This window comes from Urocampus carinirostris, chromosome 8 (assembly GCF_059441175.1).
Source record: "Urocampus carinirostris isolate Australia breed hairy pipefish chromosome 8, RoL_Ucar_1.0, whole genome shotgun sequence".
NCBI classification, from domain to species: domain Eukaryota; kingdom Metazoa; phylum Chordata; class Actinopteri; order Syngnathiformes; family Syngnathidae; genus Urocampus; species Urocampus carinirostris.
Window position 1 is genome coordinate 30,475,035 of NC_142356.1, and position 14,753 is coordinate 30,489,787.

The 14,753-nt window shown below is 41.5% G+C and overlaps 1 protein-coding gene across 4 annotated transcripts in view; it reads right to left on the minus strand.

Moving 5' to 3' along the window:
* Positions 1-719: 719 nt before the first annotated feature.
* usp34 (ubiquitin specific peptidase 34) overlaps positions 720-14,753 on the minus strand; it is a 70,201-nt gene continuing 56,167 nt past the window's right edge. For all 4 annotated transcript variants that reach the window (XM_088342326.1, XM_088342325.1, XM_088342324.1 and 1 more), the window contains exons 60-79: positions 14,506-14,580; positions 14,282-14,433; positions 14,012-14,165; positions 13,888-13,932; positions 13,488-13,592; positions 12,907-13,054; positions 12,519-12,823; positions 10,953-11,282; positions 10,719-10,876; positions 9,531-9,609; positions 9,333-9,459; positions 8,922-9,029; positions 8,736-8,840; positions 8,545-8,669; positions 7,023-7,146; positions 6,867-6,946; positions 6,634-6,774; positions 5,220-5,360; positions 4,999-5,155; positions 720-1,860 (exon numbers count right to left, since the gene is read on the minus strand). In XM_088342326.1, coding sequence (XP_088198452.1) covers positions 1,406-1,860; positions 4,999-5,155; positions 5,220-5,360; positions 6,634-6,774; positions 6,867-6,946; positions 7,023-7,146; positions 8,545-8,669; positions 8,736-8,840; positions 8,922-9,029; positions 9,333-9,459; positions 9,531-9,609; positions 10,719-10,876; positions 10,953-11,282; positions 12,519-12,823; positions 12,907-13,054; positions 13,488-13,592; positions 13,888-13,932; positions 14,012-14,165; positions 14,282-14,433; positions 14,506-14,580 — 3,114 coding nt within the window. In that variant the 3' untranslated portion in view covers positions 720-1,405. The remainder of the gene's footprint in view (positions 1,861-4,998; positions 5,156-5,219; positions 5,361-6,633; positions 6,775-6,866; positions 6,947-7,022; positions 7,147-8,544; positions 8,670-8,735; positions 8,841-8,921; positions 9,030-9,332; positions 9,460-9,530; positions 9,610-10,718; positions 10,877-10,952; positions 11,283-12,518; positions 12,824-12,906; positions 13,055-13,487; positions 13,593-13,887; positions 13,933-14,011; positions 14,166-14,281; positions 14,434-14,505; positions 14,581-14,753) is intronic.

Sequence of the window (14,753 nt, forward strand, 5' to 3'; positions counted from 1 at the left end):
CATAAAATCGCGAAACTACGCATAATCAATGCGGGCATCTCGAATGGCCACGGGATCCTAAACATGTGGTCAACACAATATGAAAATTCTCTGAAAAATGGCTTCTGGTGTGCGGGTAACAGTGTTATCTGCCAATGGCATCGATAGACAATGGTGTCACGCTAATGGCGTTCGTTTGAAAATGAAGCAAATTAAATTTTAAGCTCATCATTCCGGGCAAATTCGATATGATTGGGCTAGCGTGCATGCTGGCAGTTTTTTCCAAGCTTTCGCAAGAGCAGACATATTTAAGGAGATGCACCACACGGACACTAAACCTGCCACAGCGGTTCCATTCGGAAACGATATATGTGGACTTTGATTGCCGAGAACGTTAAAATCGGGGTTTGTTCCCGCTCTATTTTTAACCCTGAATGGGGATTACCTCATGTGTGGCCCCTTCTCATGTTTCTTCATGCTGAGGTTGAGTTTTTGGATATTAGGTGAGCCTTATGTGTGTGCCAAATACCACAATGGCACATGAAACAGACTCCACTTTTTAATATGGTGCGCCTCATAGTAATGACATTACAGTACTTCAGGTTCTGCTGTTAACATAGTTGAAATTCATCTGATTTTTATGACGTTGACGACAGCGATTGTGTCCATGGGAGCATAGCGATCAAAAATGGACACAAAAGCACGAAAGAGAAACACAACAGCTGGAGGATTTCAGTGGCTGTGAGTTGTTAACATTTTTTTATTGATGGATTGTGTTTGAAAATAATAAAAAACAAAAAAACAAGCAGCTAAAAGTCAACAGCAGAACGGTCGCCGGGAATGGCGTGGCAATCAAGAAAATTGAGAGCGCAGACTTTCTCCGACATGGGGGCTTTGTTTGCACCACTGTCCGTTAAAGCACCACTTGTGTGTGTGTATACACACACACTTATATGTAGACATACATAAAAGAGTGTGTGTCCATACACACATATATGAATTCATATATTTATAATATATAAGATATTTATCTTGATATATATTTAGAGTTCTCATATACACCTTCAGGCATCAAGTTTGTCTTTTCTTGTGGTTCTCATGTCCAAGTAAACTTTGTGTTCTTGTCCCAATACAAAGGTCTACTCAAGGCAACTTTTTTTCCCCCCCAAAACAAAATAAAAAAATAACAAACCCCAGACATTTTTTTACTCATCTCGCTGTCGTCACTTAGTCATAGACAAAAGTACAAAAAGTGGCACAGAGGTCGAGCGGTAAAAATGCAATAAAATTAAATTACAGCAAATAAAATCCTCACTTTCTGTATAAAACAACAAAACACTTTTTTTTGCCCTTTGAAGAAAAAAAAAAGTGCGACCCCAAGGCAACAAAACGGGGAAAGAAAACAAAATCTCACAGATCAGTGACGTCACGAAGAGGGCGGGGCTTTTGCTGTCAGTTTAGTAACAACCGCTATCGTGTCTTCTAAGGTCCTGCACAATGCGTCCAACAGGTCTTCTGGCCCTTCCCCGGCCGAAAGGGCGGAGTCTTCCGGGACGGGCGGAGCTCGGGGTTCCGCCGTCCTCCGGTCCGGTTCTTCTTGCTCTGTCTTTTCTGCTTTGGGGGAAGGTGCGGGGTCCGTGTGTGACGGAGAGGTGGCGTCTGGCGGGGAGGGCGGGTCCTGCTCAGTGCCCGGGTCGATGAGCGAGGACGAGTCGCGGGTTTCTGTGTCGGAGGTGCTCGTCGGCGTCAGCGCGCCCGAATGCTCCGGCTTGGACTCGGGGCACAACGCCGCGTCGCAAGATGGCAAAGGATCCGGGGCCGTCGCGTCTTCGCCGTCGCTGCTCATGCGCCGCCGCTTCACCTGAGAAGGGCCTTCCTCCTCTGATCTCGCCAGCAAACATATGACAAAAATTAGTAACGCAGCATCTCTAGACAAACAAACTGCAAAAAAAAAATGACCATCATGCAGACGATCAGCATTACGGCTGCAACAAATAGTCAACAAACATAAAACATTGATAATATAGTCGACAGTGAATTCCATTGTTGGCTATTGTCGCCAGACACGTTTTTCTAACAGAGTATGCCATCTTACATGAGTCTAATCCCTGCTGAAAATGACTCACTAGCAGACCTGGGCACGCCGGTCCTCAGGGGCCACGTGTCCTGCATGATTTTTGAGGCTTCTCTGCTCCAATTCAGGTGATTCCAATCACCGGGATCAAACAAGCTTCTGGTAGCTTGATACCTTATCACCAGAGCTGTAGAGAAACCTCCAAAATCATGCAGGACATGTAGCCCTCGAGGACTGGAGTGCTCTGGTCTGCTCAGTCAGCATCTGTCTCAAGCGGTAACAGACAGAAATGACATTGTCAACAATGAGTACGTTTACAAAAACCTCTAAAGTTCGTCATCTTAGCCTGGAAACGGAAAATATAATGACTATTAAATTTGCGAAGCAGACCTTGCATATCATGGCAGTAGCTCGGTGATGCAAAAACATTTAAAGAGAACAGTCAGACAGTTGAACGAAACAGAGTCTGACACACCTTAGTAAGAAACAAGTAACATTTAACAATGGTTAGTGGTCCTAACACAACATGAGAGTTAAATCAATTTATTTGTCAAAATATAAAAATCCATGCAATAAAAGACTTCTGAGGTAGCCAGCCCTATTGCATTAATTTTTTTCAATGCAAATGATCAAATGTAGTTATTATTACTTCGTTTTTTTCCTCTAAAATAGTATACTTGTGTGTATATTTTTTGTGTTTCAAAACCAATTGGATGAAATAGTCCTTTTATTAAAAACAAATGACAATGAAACACATCTTGTACAGGTAAATGAAAACATGGAAAAAAGGATCGGCTTATCCGTTTTCCTTATGTATTGGCGAAGCATCGGATTTAGGACTATCGGCATGTACAAAAATCAACTATATCTGTTTGTTTTCTCCATACCCCAAAAAATTGAGACCCCTGATTTACAGAGATAAAAAAATTGTTTGCATGATTTTAATTGATTATTTATTTGCTTGTGAAAAAAAAAAAAAATAGACCGATGTTTATCAATGGATTTATGTCCCTACTGACCAAGCACTGTGGCTAACTTGTTTTAGGTAGGCCAAGCAAAAGATGTATTTCATTGTACCCATTTTAGTTGTTTTAACCATTATTTGCCACCGTAATCTCATGTTAAAATATAAGAAAAAAAGACTTGCAGCCCTATTCACCATCAGTGATGGGAATAACGATTAAATAATGCCTTTACGCCGCGACCGTTACTGCCAGTCAAAAGCGGTGTGTTACTTTAGGTGCAGAGCGCCAACATCGTGGTGTCCCCGCAAACCTGACGCCATTTTTAGAGGCGTGGTTTTCCGTCTTTTTGGATCATGTCAATATTCAAAATAACGACGACATATAGGTAGGACAGCAAATACGAATATAGTGTTTACTAATGTGCCAAAAGAAAAAGGAAAATGCGGGCTGAGTCGCAAAAAATGTGAGCCACCAGTGCTGTTGAGATCCGTGGATGCAGCGGCTAAACGTCTCTACGAGCCGGCTCTTGGAAGTGAACGAAGGAAGCCGGCTTACCACCAAGACACAGCCGGTGCCCTCCGAGACGCATTTGTTCGTCTTAAGATTGGTCTGGACACATTTTTGGGCGATTTGGTATAGTTATATTTGTTGCGCATTAAAAAGGTTAAAATTGTTTTGCATTATATCTTTTTTTGTAAATTTATAAGGTGACTTGCAATGAATATTACAAGGTTCTGTCCTTCTCTATTAAACCGGCTCAAATCAGGGATGTGATTTGACCGAAGTGAAATTATCTGAAAATTAGGCGGGGGTCTGGGGGCCAGGGCAGTGCCCTGGTGGGGGGACAAGTCGGGCGAAGCCCCCCGGAGCACATGGGTTTTCCGTGTTTTTAAGTACTTTCAATGCACTCAGATGACAAAGAAATAGACAAAACAACAGCATAAATTTTCAATGTATTTTGAACTATCCCATATAAAATTACAGTTTAAGTCAACTCAAAATCAGTCACATTAAAAAACATTGGACTGCCTTTGCTTTTAAAAACTATCACTGAGAATATCATCATATCTAACTCATGTGATTACTAAGTTAACACATAAATCATGTTGAAGAGTTCAAATTTCATGAAGAAATAATTGTATCATGACCAAATGAAAAGTAACTCATATTAGAACATACCACAAATGTCTTTGTTATAGCAGAAGATGTTATCTATAAATGAAAGTACTGTAGTGGGTTGTACATAATTCACCCACGGAACCATTGTTTAGTTAGCGAGTTCCTAGGGGGACTCTTAATTCGGCCGGTTCTAGCCACTCTCGTGTTTGTTTTGTTATTGCCAGTTTAAATGTCATTAAAGCAGCTTTCGTTGGCACCTTTGTTTGACACTCCGCCTACGACTCCCGTCTCTGCTCGCTACATTGGATCACGTCGGGGTCACCAACATTTGTAGATAATTCCTTCTCTAACCAGTCCGATCGAAACTTGTTTTTTACGATCTTAGCAATTTCTTTAACTCGCGGAGCATCTTTGCGTTCGATCTCGGACATCTTTCTTTAAACACTCGGCAAAAACGTGTGAGAAATGAACAATGGCATACTCCTACGCCTTTATAACAAGCGCGTTTATTGGTCAACACGGAGACTTCAACCAATCGCAAGTACGTTTCATTTCAGTTACGGAAACACTAAAATGGAATGCTGTCGAGACGAAATCGTTTTTTTTACCAATTAAAAAATCGGAAATTTTAAAATTTTATTTTTGGAGATAAAAAAAGCGGAATTCCGCGAATAAGCGGAAAAATCACATCCCTGTCAAATACTGCTCGGAACATTTCAACTTCTTAGAAATAGTTTCCCTAGGAATTAGTTACTTTTACTCAGTTACTAACTCAGTTACGTTTTGGAAAAAGTAGTGGGTAACTTAAAGAATTCCTGTTATTTTTAAATCAACATGTCCACAACTGTTCCCCAAGCATACCGTCTTCGTGGCGGTGGTGGTTTGTGTCCACTAGCAGGTCGCGGCGTTGCAAGCAGAGGCGGCACCGAGCTAGCAGCTCCTGGAGGGCGGGGCCAAGTGCGGGGTCAAGGATCGGGGCCGCTTGTACTGACAACAACAGATTCAACGCCCGAAGGTCCTGCATCGACAGCGTAATGTATGTCAACGAAACGACATGGGGTGATGCGCGCATGCATACATACAGAGTTTAGCCGGCCAGCCGTCTTGTTGAGCTGCGGCCAATCAGAGACGAGTTCCGGCCGCAGTTCGCCGTGTTCGCTCAGCACGCTGGCCACCAAAACGTCCGTCAGGCTGCAGCAACTGGCACCTGACAGCACCTGCACCTGAACACGTGAGTAGCACAACAGTTTCCAATTACTCACAATTTAATTGAAAACTTATGGACCATATTTTGGGGGGGCGCTAAATAACAAAATATCCCTTGTGTAAAACTATTTCAAAGTCAGGGTTTCGTATACCTTTTTTTTGGCCAAATTTAAAATAAAATGTAATGGCTGATGCCATGTTTAGCCTGAAATCATCATTGCAGCTCCTTTTGTTGCACACGCAAGTATGTGAAATAAGATGCGCTCAAATGAACTCTTCCTTTTTAATCTATTTTGGGGTTGTCATGCGGACTGTATAATAAAACAAATCTTATTATTTTGGCCATTTTTAGCGTAGAATTAAAGAAAACCGCCAGGATTTGCATGAGATCAAAATTTTTAAAATGAAGTTAATTAAGTCCTAAAAAATAGGAGAATTGAGACTTAACTGTTCACTCGCAAACAAGTGTGTGTACATATATTTTTTGCATGAGAGGCATCTCAAATTCCTCATCAATATTTGCAAAAGGCTGTAATACAATGTCAAAAACTCATGAAGGCACTAGTTAGGGTGCTACTAGGATGGAATTAGGTGTACAAATAATCAAAAGCATTATAAACACTCATAATAAAAGGGAGTTGTTATTTTTATTTAGTTGAGCAGCACAATAACAGATGAAGTTGGAGATATTGAGAAAGGCTACTATCTGCGGGATTGCAGAATATGCACTAATAAATAAAAAAATTGATAACTAGATTTATCATTACTACAAAACAAAATATTACAATACCCACTTTATTGCACTCTGGTGTAGTAGTTGCTTTTGCTGTTCTTTATTGCTGAGCAAACATGATATTTAGAGAGTCGTTGTTTGGTCCAACTGAAAAGCCTGAGCTAAAAGCACAAGGAAGAATACAAACTATGGAGACTCAAAGCGACCCATTTTTAATTCTGCTTATTATGGCTGGACTCTCACAATTTTTCTGCATTTTTGGGTGCCTGGAGTAGCAAAATGGCTGACAATTATGTCAGCTCCCAGTAGAGGAATGTAGTGTGAAACAAAGGCTAATTTCTAGGACTAAAGGCATCTTAAAAATGCATGTTTATGTCATAGTTCATGTATTTTGCTTATTAACTCAATTTCGTTTTAAAATATTTACACCGTCTCTTTAAAGACGATTATAAAAAGCAAACCACTCAGAGATCTAATGTAAACTAATTTGAAAATAAAGTTTTAAGCGAAATAAAGATCCCCAACTGATCGCAATTCAGGTCTGTGTGAGCACCGACCTTGTGCAGGAAGCATGTGAGGAAGGCATAAGCTGCGTTGTTGTTTAAGAAACTTCGCTCGTCCATCAGGACGCACTTGATGTATTCGCTGAAAGCCGCGTCCTCGCAAAGTAGATTTACGCACGTCTTGGACAGAAGCGACTGAAAGACATAAGTACCATTTTGAGGAAGATGTTTGGGACGAGGGAGGCCGCAAAACCCGTTTGACTGTATCTGCGACTGTTCGTTCACACCTGTGACTGGCAAAGTTCGGTCCACAGTTTGGGGAATAAGGCGAGGTGCAAAGGTAGACCTTCGTATGCCATCAGAACACCTAGTGAAAAGGAACCCAAAGTGAGAAATGGCAAGTGGGTGAGAGGTGGTAGGAGGCCCGGCGGGACGACACGCACTCAGCTTGACCAGCGTGTCGGTGAACTTGTCGCAGTTGATAGCAACACGGCACAGAAGATGGATAAATTGTTGGTAGGACTGGAAGTAGTCCAGCAGCATCCCGTCGTAAACCTCGTCCTTGCCCTGACCCAACGGGAGAAAAACACAAATAAAACCATTTCATTCCTGATATATTGTTGATGGTTTTGCTTTAATTCACAAGAATCTACAATCATTATTTTAAGCCAGGAGATGGCGTCAGAGTAAGACATGATTGGTGTGCATTTCTAAGATGCGCTCGAATCATTTCTTCTATTTCCTCTGTTTTCCTTTCTTCTTTCTTTTTGGAGTTTTGTCTTCCCTGAATAGGCCTGATGTAAGATAAAAGCAGATAGGCGCAATGGAAAATGAAGCATAAGGGCTTTTTGAACTCAGCTGGGCATCGTTAACACATACTTAAGAGAGAATATTTATGTTTCAACTTTTTAGGGATACCTCAAACAACGCACCCTACCTTTATATAAAAAAATAAGTCTTTAAATTCTGGACTATTGAGAGCACCTGATTAAAAGCCGCATGCTCAAAGATATTGATGAAACCCAATTTTGCCTTTGTATAAGGCGCATTGGATTTTAAGCTGCAGGGAGGAATATTGTCTTGACACCTTTGAAAGGCAAAATTCCAATGGTGCCTTGCCCCTGCAGAGCTGAATGAGTTTTCAACTACACTCCAAGTTGTTTTCAAATCCTGTGACCATTCAAGATTGGGAGTACCAGAGAGATTTCAAAAACAACCACATATTTCCAACTACGAGGGCTACTTTGCATAAAATTTGAGGCTTATATTTCTAGACGATAGCGCCAGGACAACCAGACCGTGGATAATTGTGCTTGATCGCAACACAGATGTGGTTTTTGTGCTGTTGTTACTGTTGATTTTTGCAGTGATGGACCAAATTAAGTTAGCTTGTCATTGTTCTTCAAGGATTTAAATAAACCCTAGCAACCTGACAATGACTCCTCTGATATGGAAAATGAGCAGAAGCGTTTTATCATGTTATTTTAGATGTTAAATAGAATCGCTAATATATTTCTGGATCTGACCAATATAGCGTATGTGTAAATATATTTTAGACATATCTCTCACTGTAATAGTGACGGTAACATGCGGCTTACATTTTCAGTTTACTACCTTCATTTTTTGCCTGGGCCATAATTGAAACGTAATCTTTTTATTAATACACAATGTTTAGGTGTTTAGGTGTAGTATGCACCTGTCCTCTTGGGAGCAACTGTAGGGGGCGATGAAACTTCATAGTACAATGCCATACAAACTAACACCAGTTGCAGTTATTTACAAGGGAAGAAATTTAATGGCAAAGCGAAGCCACCAGAGAGAGAGAGCAGTGTTTGTATGCAGACTTGTAGTGAAACATGACAACAATTTCTAGCATTTACAAACACTTCACACAAAATTCCAGCACTTTTCAATCCTGTTAAAAATGAGATACAAAATGTTGCCTGTGAGGCACGCCCGCCTGACCTTGGCACTCTCTACCATGGATGGCAGCAGACACATGTTCAGTTCGGGCCTTGGGGGACGGACGTTGCTCTTGGCTCCCATCAGCTTCATGTTCTCTCGGCAGGGCAAATACGGCCCTAGCGACACTGCAAGTACAACAGCCAGACTCAGATGGGTTGTTGGTGTAGCAAAGCGCAGCATGCTTCACTTACTGGGAATGTTGCTGTGGTGATATGTAAAGTGGTTGTGTTGCAAGAAGGGCACTAAGGTGTGCAGGAAGTCATGTGGACTTAGTAGGAGTAGTTCTTTCAGCACATCTGTAGGGGACAATGAGCCCATGACTTGGTTTGGCAGGCCGGGTTGGGCTCTCCAAACTTGTTGCCATGTTAGATGCTTACCCAGGCATGTGTTGCGCAGTTCTGGCGGGCTGTACGAGTTGAGCAGTGTGAGGAGCTTGTGGGCAAAGTCAATTCTCTCCTGCCACTGAATCAGAGCTTGTTTCACATCTGCAGGGTAGGAAAAAAAATCATAGAAGAAAACTCAAAAGAAGACCAACCCTAAATAGCCAAAGATTATGTCACATTTGGGCAAATATAGAGTGATGCAAAGTATCCCATGTGTCCCATTTAGCCTGCCATTAGTCTTCTCTATGCTAGAACATGGTAAGTGACTTACAGGAGAGGTAATTGGAAGCTTATGTTGAGTGTCTACTAAACTATAAACTTATCAGGCTTTTTGAAGTTGCAGCTACGATAAATAGCATACCTACTCAAAGGGAAAAACGACCTGGGGCTCTATTAGAGTTCTACCTTTCCGCTGAAGGTAGGGCCTGGTGGCTTTGAGCACAGACAAGAAGATGGAGAGCAGCTCAACCAGGTCTCCTGTGACATGACAGGCAGTGGCCTCGTGGTACATCATGTGCAGCGTGTTGAATGACTGCAGGGACAAATCATTACGTAACTCTCGATTGGGTTTGCCGCAAACCCCATAGATGACGCACAGTCTACCTCAGTCATGAGGATGAGCCCTCGGTTAAAGACCACGAGCAGTCGATCCTCATCGTTCTCCAGCAGGACCCTAAAGGCACTGAATCAACACCAAAGGCAAAACATTTTTACACAAAGTAAGTCATACCTCAACAAGGTAGACGATAAAAGCAGAACATTAAAAATGGCGGATGATTTGAGGCATCCAGATAAAAATACAGAAAACCGTTACTGTTGCCGAAGTTCACTACAATAACCAACGTCGTTTTGCCCATGCATGTAAATTTTAACTTTAAATGACTAAGAAAATTCAAGTTACTTTTTCGGCTCCGACTATGTAAGCCACTAGGCTAATGTTATTTCCGCTTTAAGACAGGCCAATGTGATGCTGCCCAGCAAGCCAGAAAAGGAAAATGATGAAATGAAAATTTTCCTCCAATAAAGCTGACAATACTGAAGTAACAGTATATGAATGGATAAATTAACAAATGAAGGCATTTATTTTCATGATACAAAAATACAACAATATTGGAGGGCTTCTGTCAGTGCAAAGACAAATTAAAATAATAAAAATGTGTAAAAGGATAAAAAAATGCAAAAATATATATATGATAAGTGATAAATATGTGTCTTCAAAGTGGCAGTTGTATAGTACATTGTACCATTAACGCTGTAGATGGGAGTTCAGGGAGTTAGTTAAGCGTGTAATATGCTGAGACAGTTGGTAGCTGCTGATGCCAGCGCCAGAACAGGCAGCCACAAATGCTAGCGTTGTGTTGGGACTAGTATCGGGACTGCTAATACGAGCATAATGACCCTAACTGCTTCTAATGTTTTGGTCTGCTTGTATTAGCAGCTAGCAGCTTAGAAACCAGGCTTTACTCAACTGTGCTGATTTGTTCAAAAATAAAAACACTGTTGTTAATTAAAAATAAAAAATATCTATTTCTTCTGTATTAAAAACATAATTCTAATGGCTATATGCGGGGAAAAAATAAAATAGCTGCAGCCCTATTCAAAAAGACCCTAAACCAAAGCTGTTACAAAGTGCCGTTCCTGCTTGTTTTCTTTACAGATACACTTTTTAAATCAAAATTGTGATAACATTGCAATATTATTCTTGTCATCCTTTAGTATGTCCTCCACCCCACACCAACCTAATGAATTCAATATGACATAAATGTACCAATAGTCAAAATGCAAAGCAACCTGATGAGGGTGGTCCAGCATGAGCGTCCATCCAGGCATCTCAGATAGCAGCTGATGGTGGTCTTCTTGAATTGCTTGATATCCTCAAGCTCGTCTTCTCGCATGTCAGCTCGCTGCCCGACGAACAGCTGCATTAGGTTGAAAAGCTCCTCCACCGCCTGCAAGGTTGAACAAAGCACACCTGAAGCCTCCGTCACAACTGCGAGAAAGACCGGGAAAGGAGAGAGTACATACCCTGGGATACTGGCTGGCGTGCGGCGTCAGGTTCTTGAAGGCCCACTGGATGTTCTGGTGCGAGGCCAGCTGCCGCGTGAAGGTGGGGGACTGTTCACAGCACATGCGCAGGATCCCGTAATATGCGGGCAGCATGCTGCGGTTGAACAGCACCACCTCTTGGTCGTCGTGGTCAGCCAGAATGTAGTTAAAAGCGATGTTCTTGGTCACGGCAGGGTTCTGAACCACTAGCCGCACGTTTTCATTGCAGTCCACGCAAACGTTGTACCAGAAGGAGAGCAGCGCCTGTTTGTTGTGGTTCGTGGCGATTGCCGGTTCAGATAGTTTGGGCTGCCGGGAGACGGAAGAGCCATCAAAGATTATGATGACCTCTTTAGTTTGGCTTTTGTTGTTTCCATATTTTAAATACAATATTTTCAAGGCTATTGCGGTCAACATTTAATGGCGTTAGCGCCAAATGTGGCAGCACATTTGGCCACGACGTGCCAGGCAGCACTCACATCTACTGACAGACGGAAAAAAAAGAAACATTTACTTCACAAATCTATTCTTCGTATTTTAATGACATTTTCAATTTTCTTTAACACTAACCAAACAATCCGCACATGAATACAAGAGAAATGCTATATCCATTGTTTGTTGCTAATCAAATGAAAGGACCATTGCACACAATAAAAAGGTGGACATTGTTTAATTGTATCTGATATTGTTTGCCTTCACATTTTAGTTAAAATATTTAATAGTATTTTATTATTTTTCCTGTTAGGAGCCCGAACCAATGTCACCATTATAAGACAAATGTTAAAAAAATAAAAATGTACACAAAAATGTGTATTAATAAAAAGATTACGTTTTCAATTATGGCCCATAACTAATTCCCATTGACAGCTTTATAAGTGAAATATTCTTCATTTGGGTTGGCAGACAATGAGTGGATGAGAACATTGCACAATGCAAGATTAACGAGAGGTCAAAAAGGGGAAATAATACATATGGGGATATCATTCAATCCCCAATGAAAAGTTTCAAATGAACAAAATATTGGAGATAGTTGGGTATAAACAGAAGGTATTGTCTCAAGTTTTATACCCAGAATTATGTCAAGTGTTGGCGCTGAATGCCCGCGGCTTTGTTTAGCAAAAAAACATTACATTATAAATCTATATTTCAGTGAAATTTAAATGGAAACAATTTGGGTTTTTTATAATTACATACTTGTTTCAAATACTTTCATTGTCAAATCACATTTGTATGTATGAGCATGGTAATTATCCCCCCACCCAGAAAAACCCAAAATTTTAATCAAAACGATTACAGTTTAGTTTGGGTCATGAGTCCAGTTATTGATTTTGTGTCAATTGATCAAAATGTTGTTGGTAAAATCGCAAAAATGAGCACTGTAATGGCCGTTTCCACTAATTTAGTAAACAGGCCCTAAAGAATTTTTAGGGTCACAGCAGTTTTGATAGACCAGCCTGGCTGATTTCTTGAGCATATGAAAAGTTGCTGTGATGTGAAGACTCGATTGTCAGTTGAACAACAATTCAAAGTTTCGCTTGCACTTACCTGGAATAGGTTCCATAGGTCCATGAAGTAGAGGGAGAACATGAGTTTCTCAGTCTTTGAGAGGAGGCAGTAAGTCATGAAGCTAAAGTATTGCACCAGCTTAGTGGTCCCGTGCACACTAGCATCCACGTAAAGTTTGGCGCGGCCCAGAAGGCCCAGCAGGAGGTTGTACACCTGGTGCAGCACGGCTGTGGTGTCAGGCGACAGTGGCAGCTCGCGTGTCGGAAGGTGTAGCGAACGTGAGGAGCGGAACATCTGGCGGAAAGAGTTGCTGGGGATCAAGGACACCAGGAGGTACGCCGCCGCTGGGGAAGTTGTAAAATGAATTATATAAATTTCAAAAATAGCTTTTCGAATGAATTCACAGGATGAGTGGGAGCCCACATACAGGTGCGGACGCGAGGGTAGTTGTGGGCCAGTAGAAATCGTTCAACCCAATTCTCCATGTTCTGCAGAACCCAGCTGTGGGCGAGCTTGTTCCGAGGAGTCTGCACTGCCAGCCAGTCAAGACACTGGGACGGGTTGTACTCTATCACCTGGGAAGTGAGCAATAAACAATTTTGGAAAAAGGTCAACAGTTGAGGAACTTTGTCATCGCAACGTGTTACACATTATTGCTCGTGCCGTGGGCTTAATGTTCGGGGTCAGGTTGGGAAGAGCAAAGGAATAAATGGTGAATGTACATTCTTGACTCTAGCCACCTCCCACTGGGGGGATATGGCTTTGTTATATAGATAGTTACTAAACTGTTTTACAGAACATTTTTTCCCCATCAAGTTAATGTACATTTTGTTAATGTTTTTCTTAGGACAGTTTTGATTTTGCAGAGTGACTTCATGACTTTTAAAACACTTTTGGGAAGAATAGCGTTTCTGTAAAAAATATTTTGAGTGAATCATATCTTGTATGCTTTTGTGTGGCTTCTTTACATACATATAAATGTATTCATGAAAGTATAAACTGCATTACCTCCCATATCCTCTGTAAGATGTACGTGGCAAAAGATGGCATCCCAGGTGGGCCGCCCATTAACTCCATCAGCATAGTGAGCAGCTTGAAGAAAGGATTGGCAGCCTGGCCAGAACACAGGTAAAAATTCCCCACCCACAAAAATGTCTAATTACTACTTTTACTCAGAAACAGCAATTTACTTCAATTTCAAAACGTCCTTTCAATTGGCTTCCAGGTTTGTTTATTTGTATCTTTAATGAGACTAGTTTCCATCTTAAATTTCTAGTGAAAAAACATTGAAAACTCTCCAGAAGATGAATGTGACACTTCTGAAACAGTTCAAGTTCTTCCAACTCAATTTTAAGCCAGCACCGTTAGGACTGTGACTGATGTATGCCTCTGAACAAGGAGGAATTACCTCAGGTGTCAACTTTGCAATGGAGGTAAACAGCATGGACACGATCTGAAACCACAACACATTAGTTGGTGGTTGCCATATCACTGCAAAAATAAACAAAACAATCCAGCTAAAAAAAACATACATGCTCAGCCAGGCGGTTGTTGTAGCGACAGAGGCTGAAGATGAGGTTGCACGTCTGCCGAATATTGATGCCATCTCGGATGTGCTGGAAAAGGAACGGAAATCCTTTGCCGCCTGTCAGCGCTGCCATGTCGCTCTGGGACAGTGTCAGGTGCCTGTGTTCATGCCGTGGATGGTCAAAAATAATGGTAATTGAAAATTTGGGGGGGGGAGTATGGATAATAGAGACAGAAAACTTAGAAATTAGACATAGTTCCTTGTGTATAAGTACCGTTCTGAGCGTGATTGCTCCACCAGGAATGCAATGAGGGCAATCATCTTCTCCAAAGCGGCTGGACGATACTTTTCCTCAGCCAGGGACAAGATGTCCTCTTCCTCGTCCTCTTCTTCGGCTTCCTCTTCAGACAGTACCTCCACCTGCGGCTGGGGAGAGAGTTTGGGAGAGGTCAGCGTCGTTTTTCCGGGAAGGTGCTAACGGAGCAGTCTTCAACTGACGTTTTCCGGCCCTTTGGTGCCCATGTAGAAATGAACCATGATAGAGATCGCTTGCAATGACAACAGGAATTGGCTCTGCAAAAAAAACAAAAAACATAAAAGATGGTAATCTGCAACTGCCATACAAAATAAACAGTTTGAAATCTTTTTGTAAAGCTAAACTAAACCTAAACTTTATAGTTTTCTTTACACAATGGTGAAATAACCCCTTTAATAAATTCAGCACTTAAAACATAACAAAAAGTTGC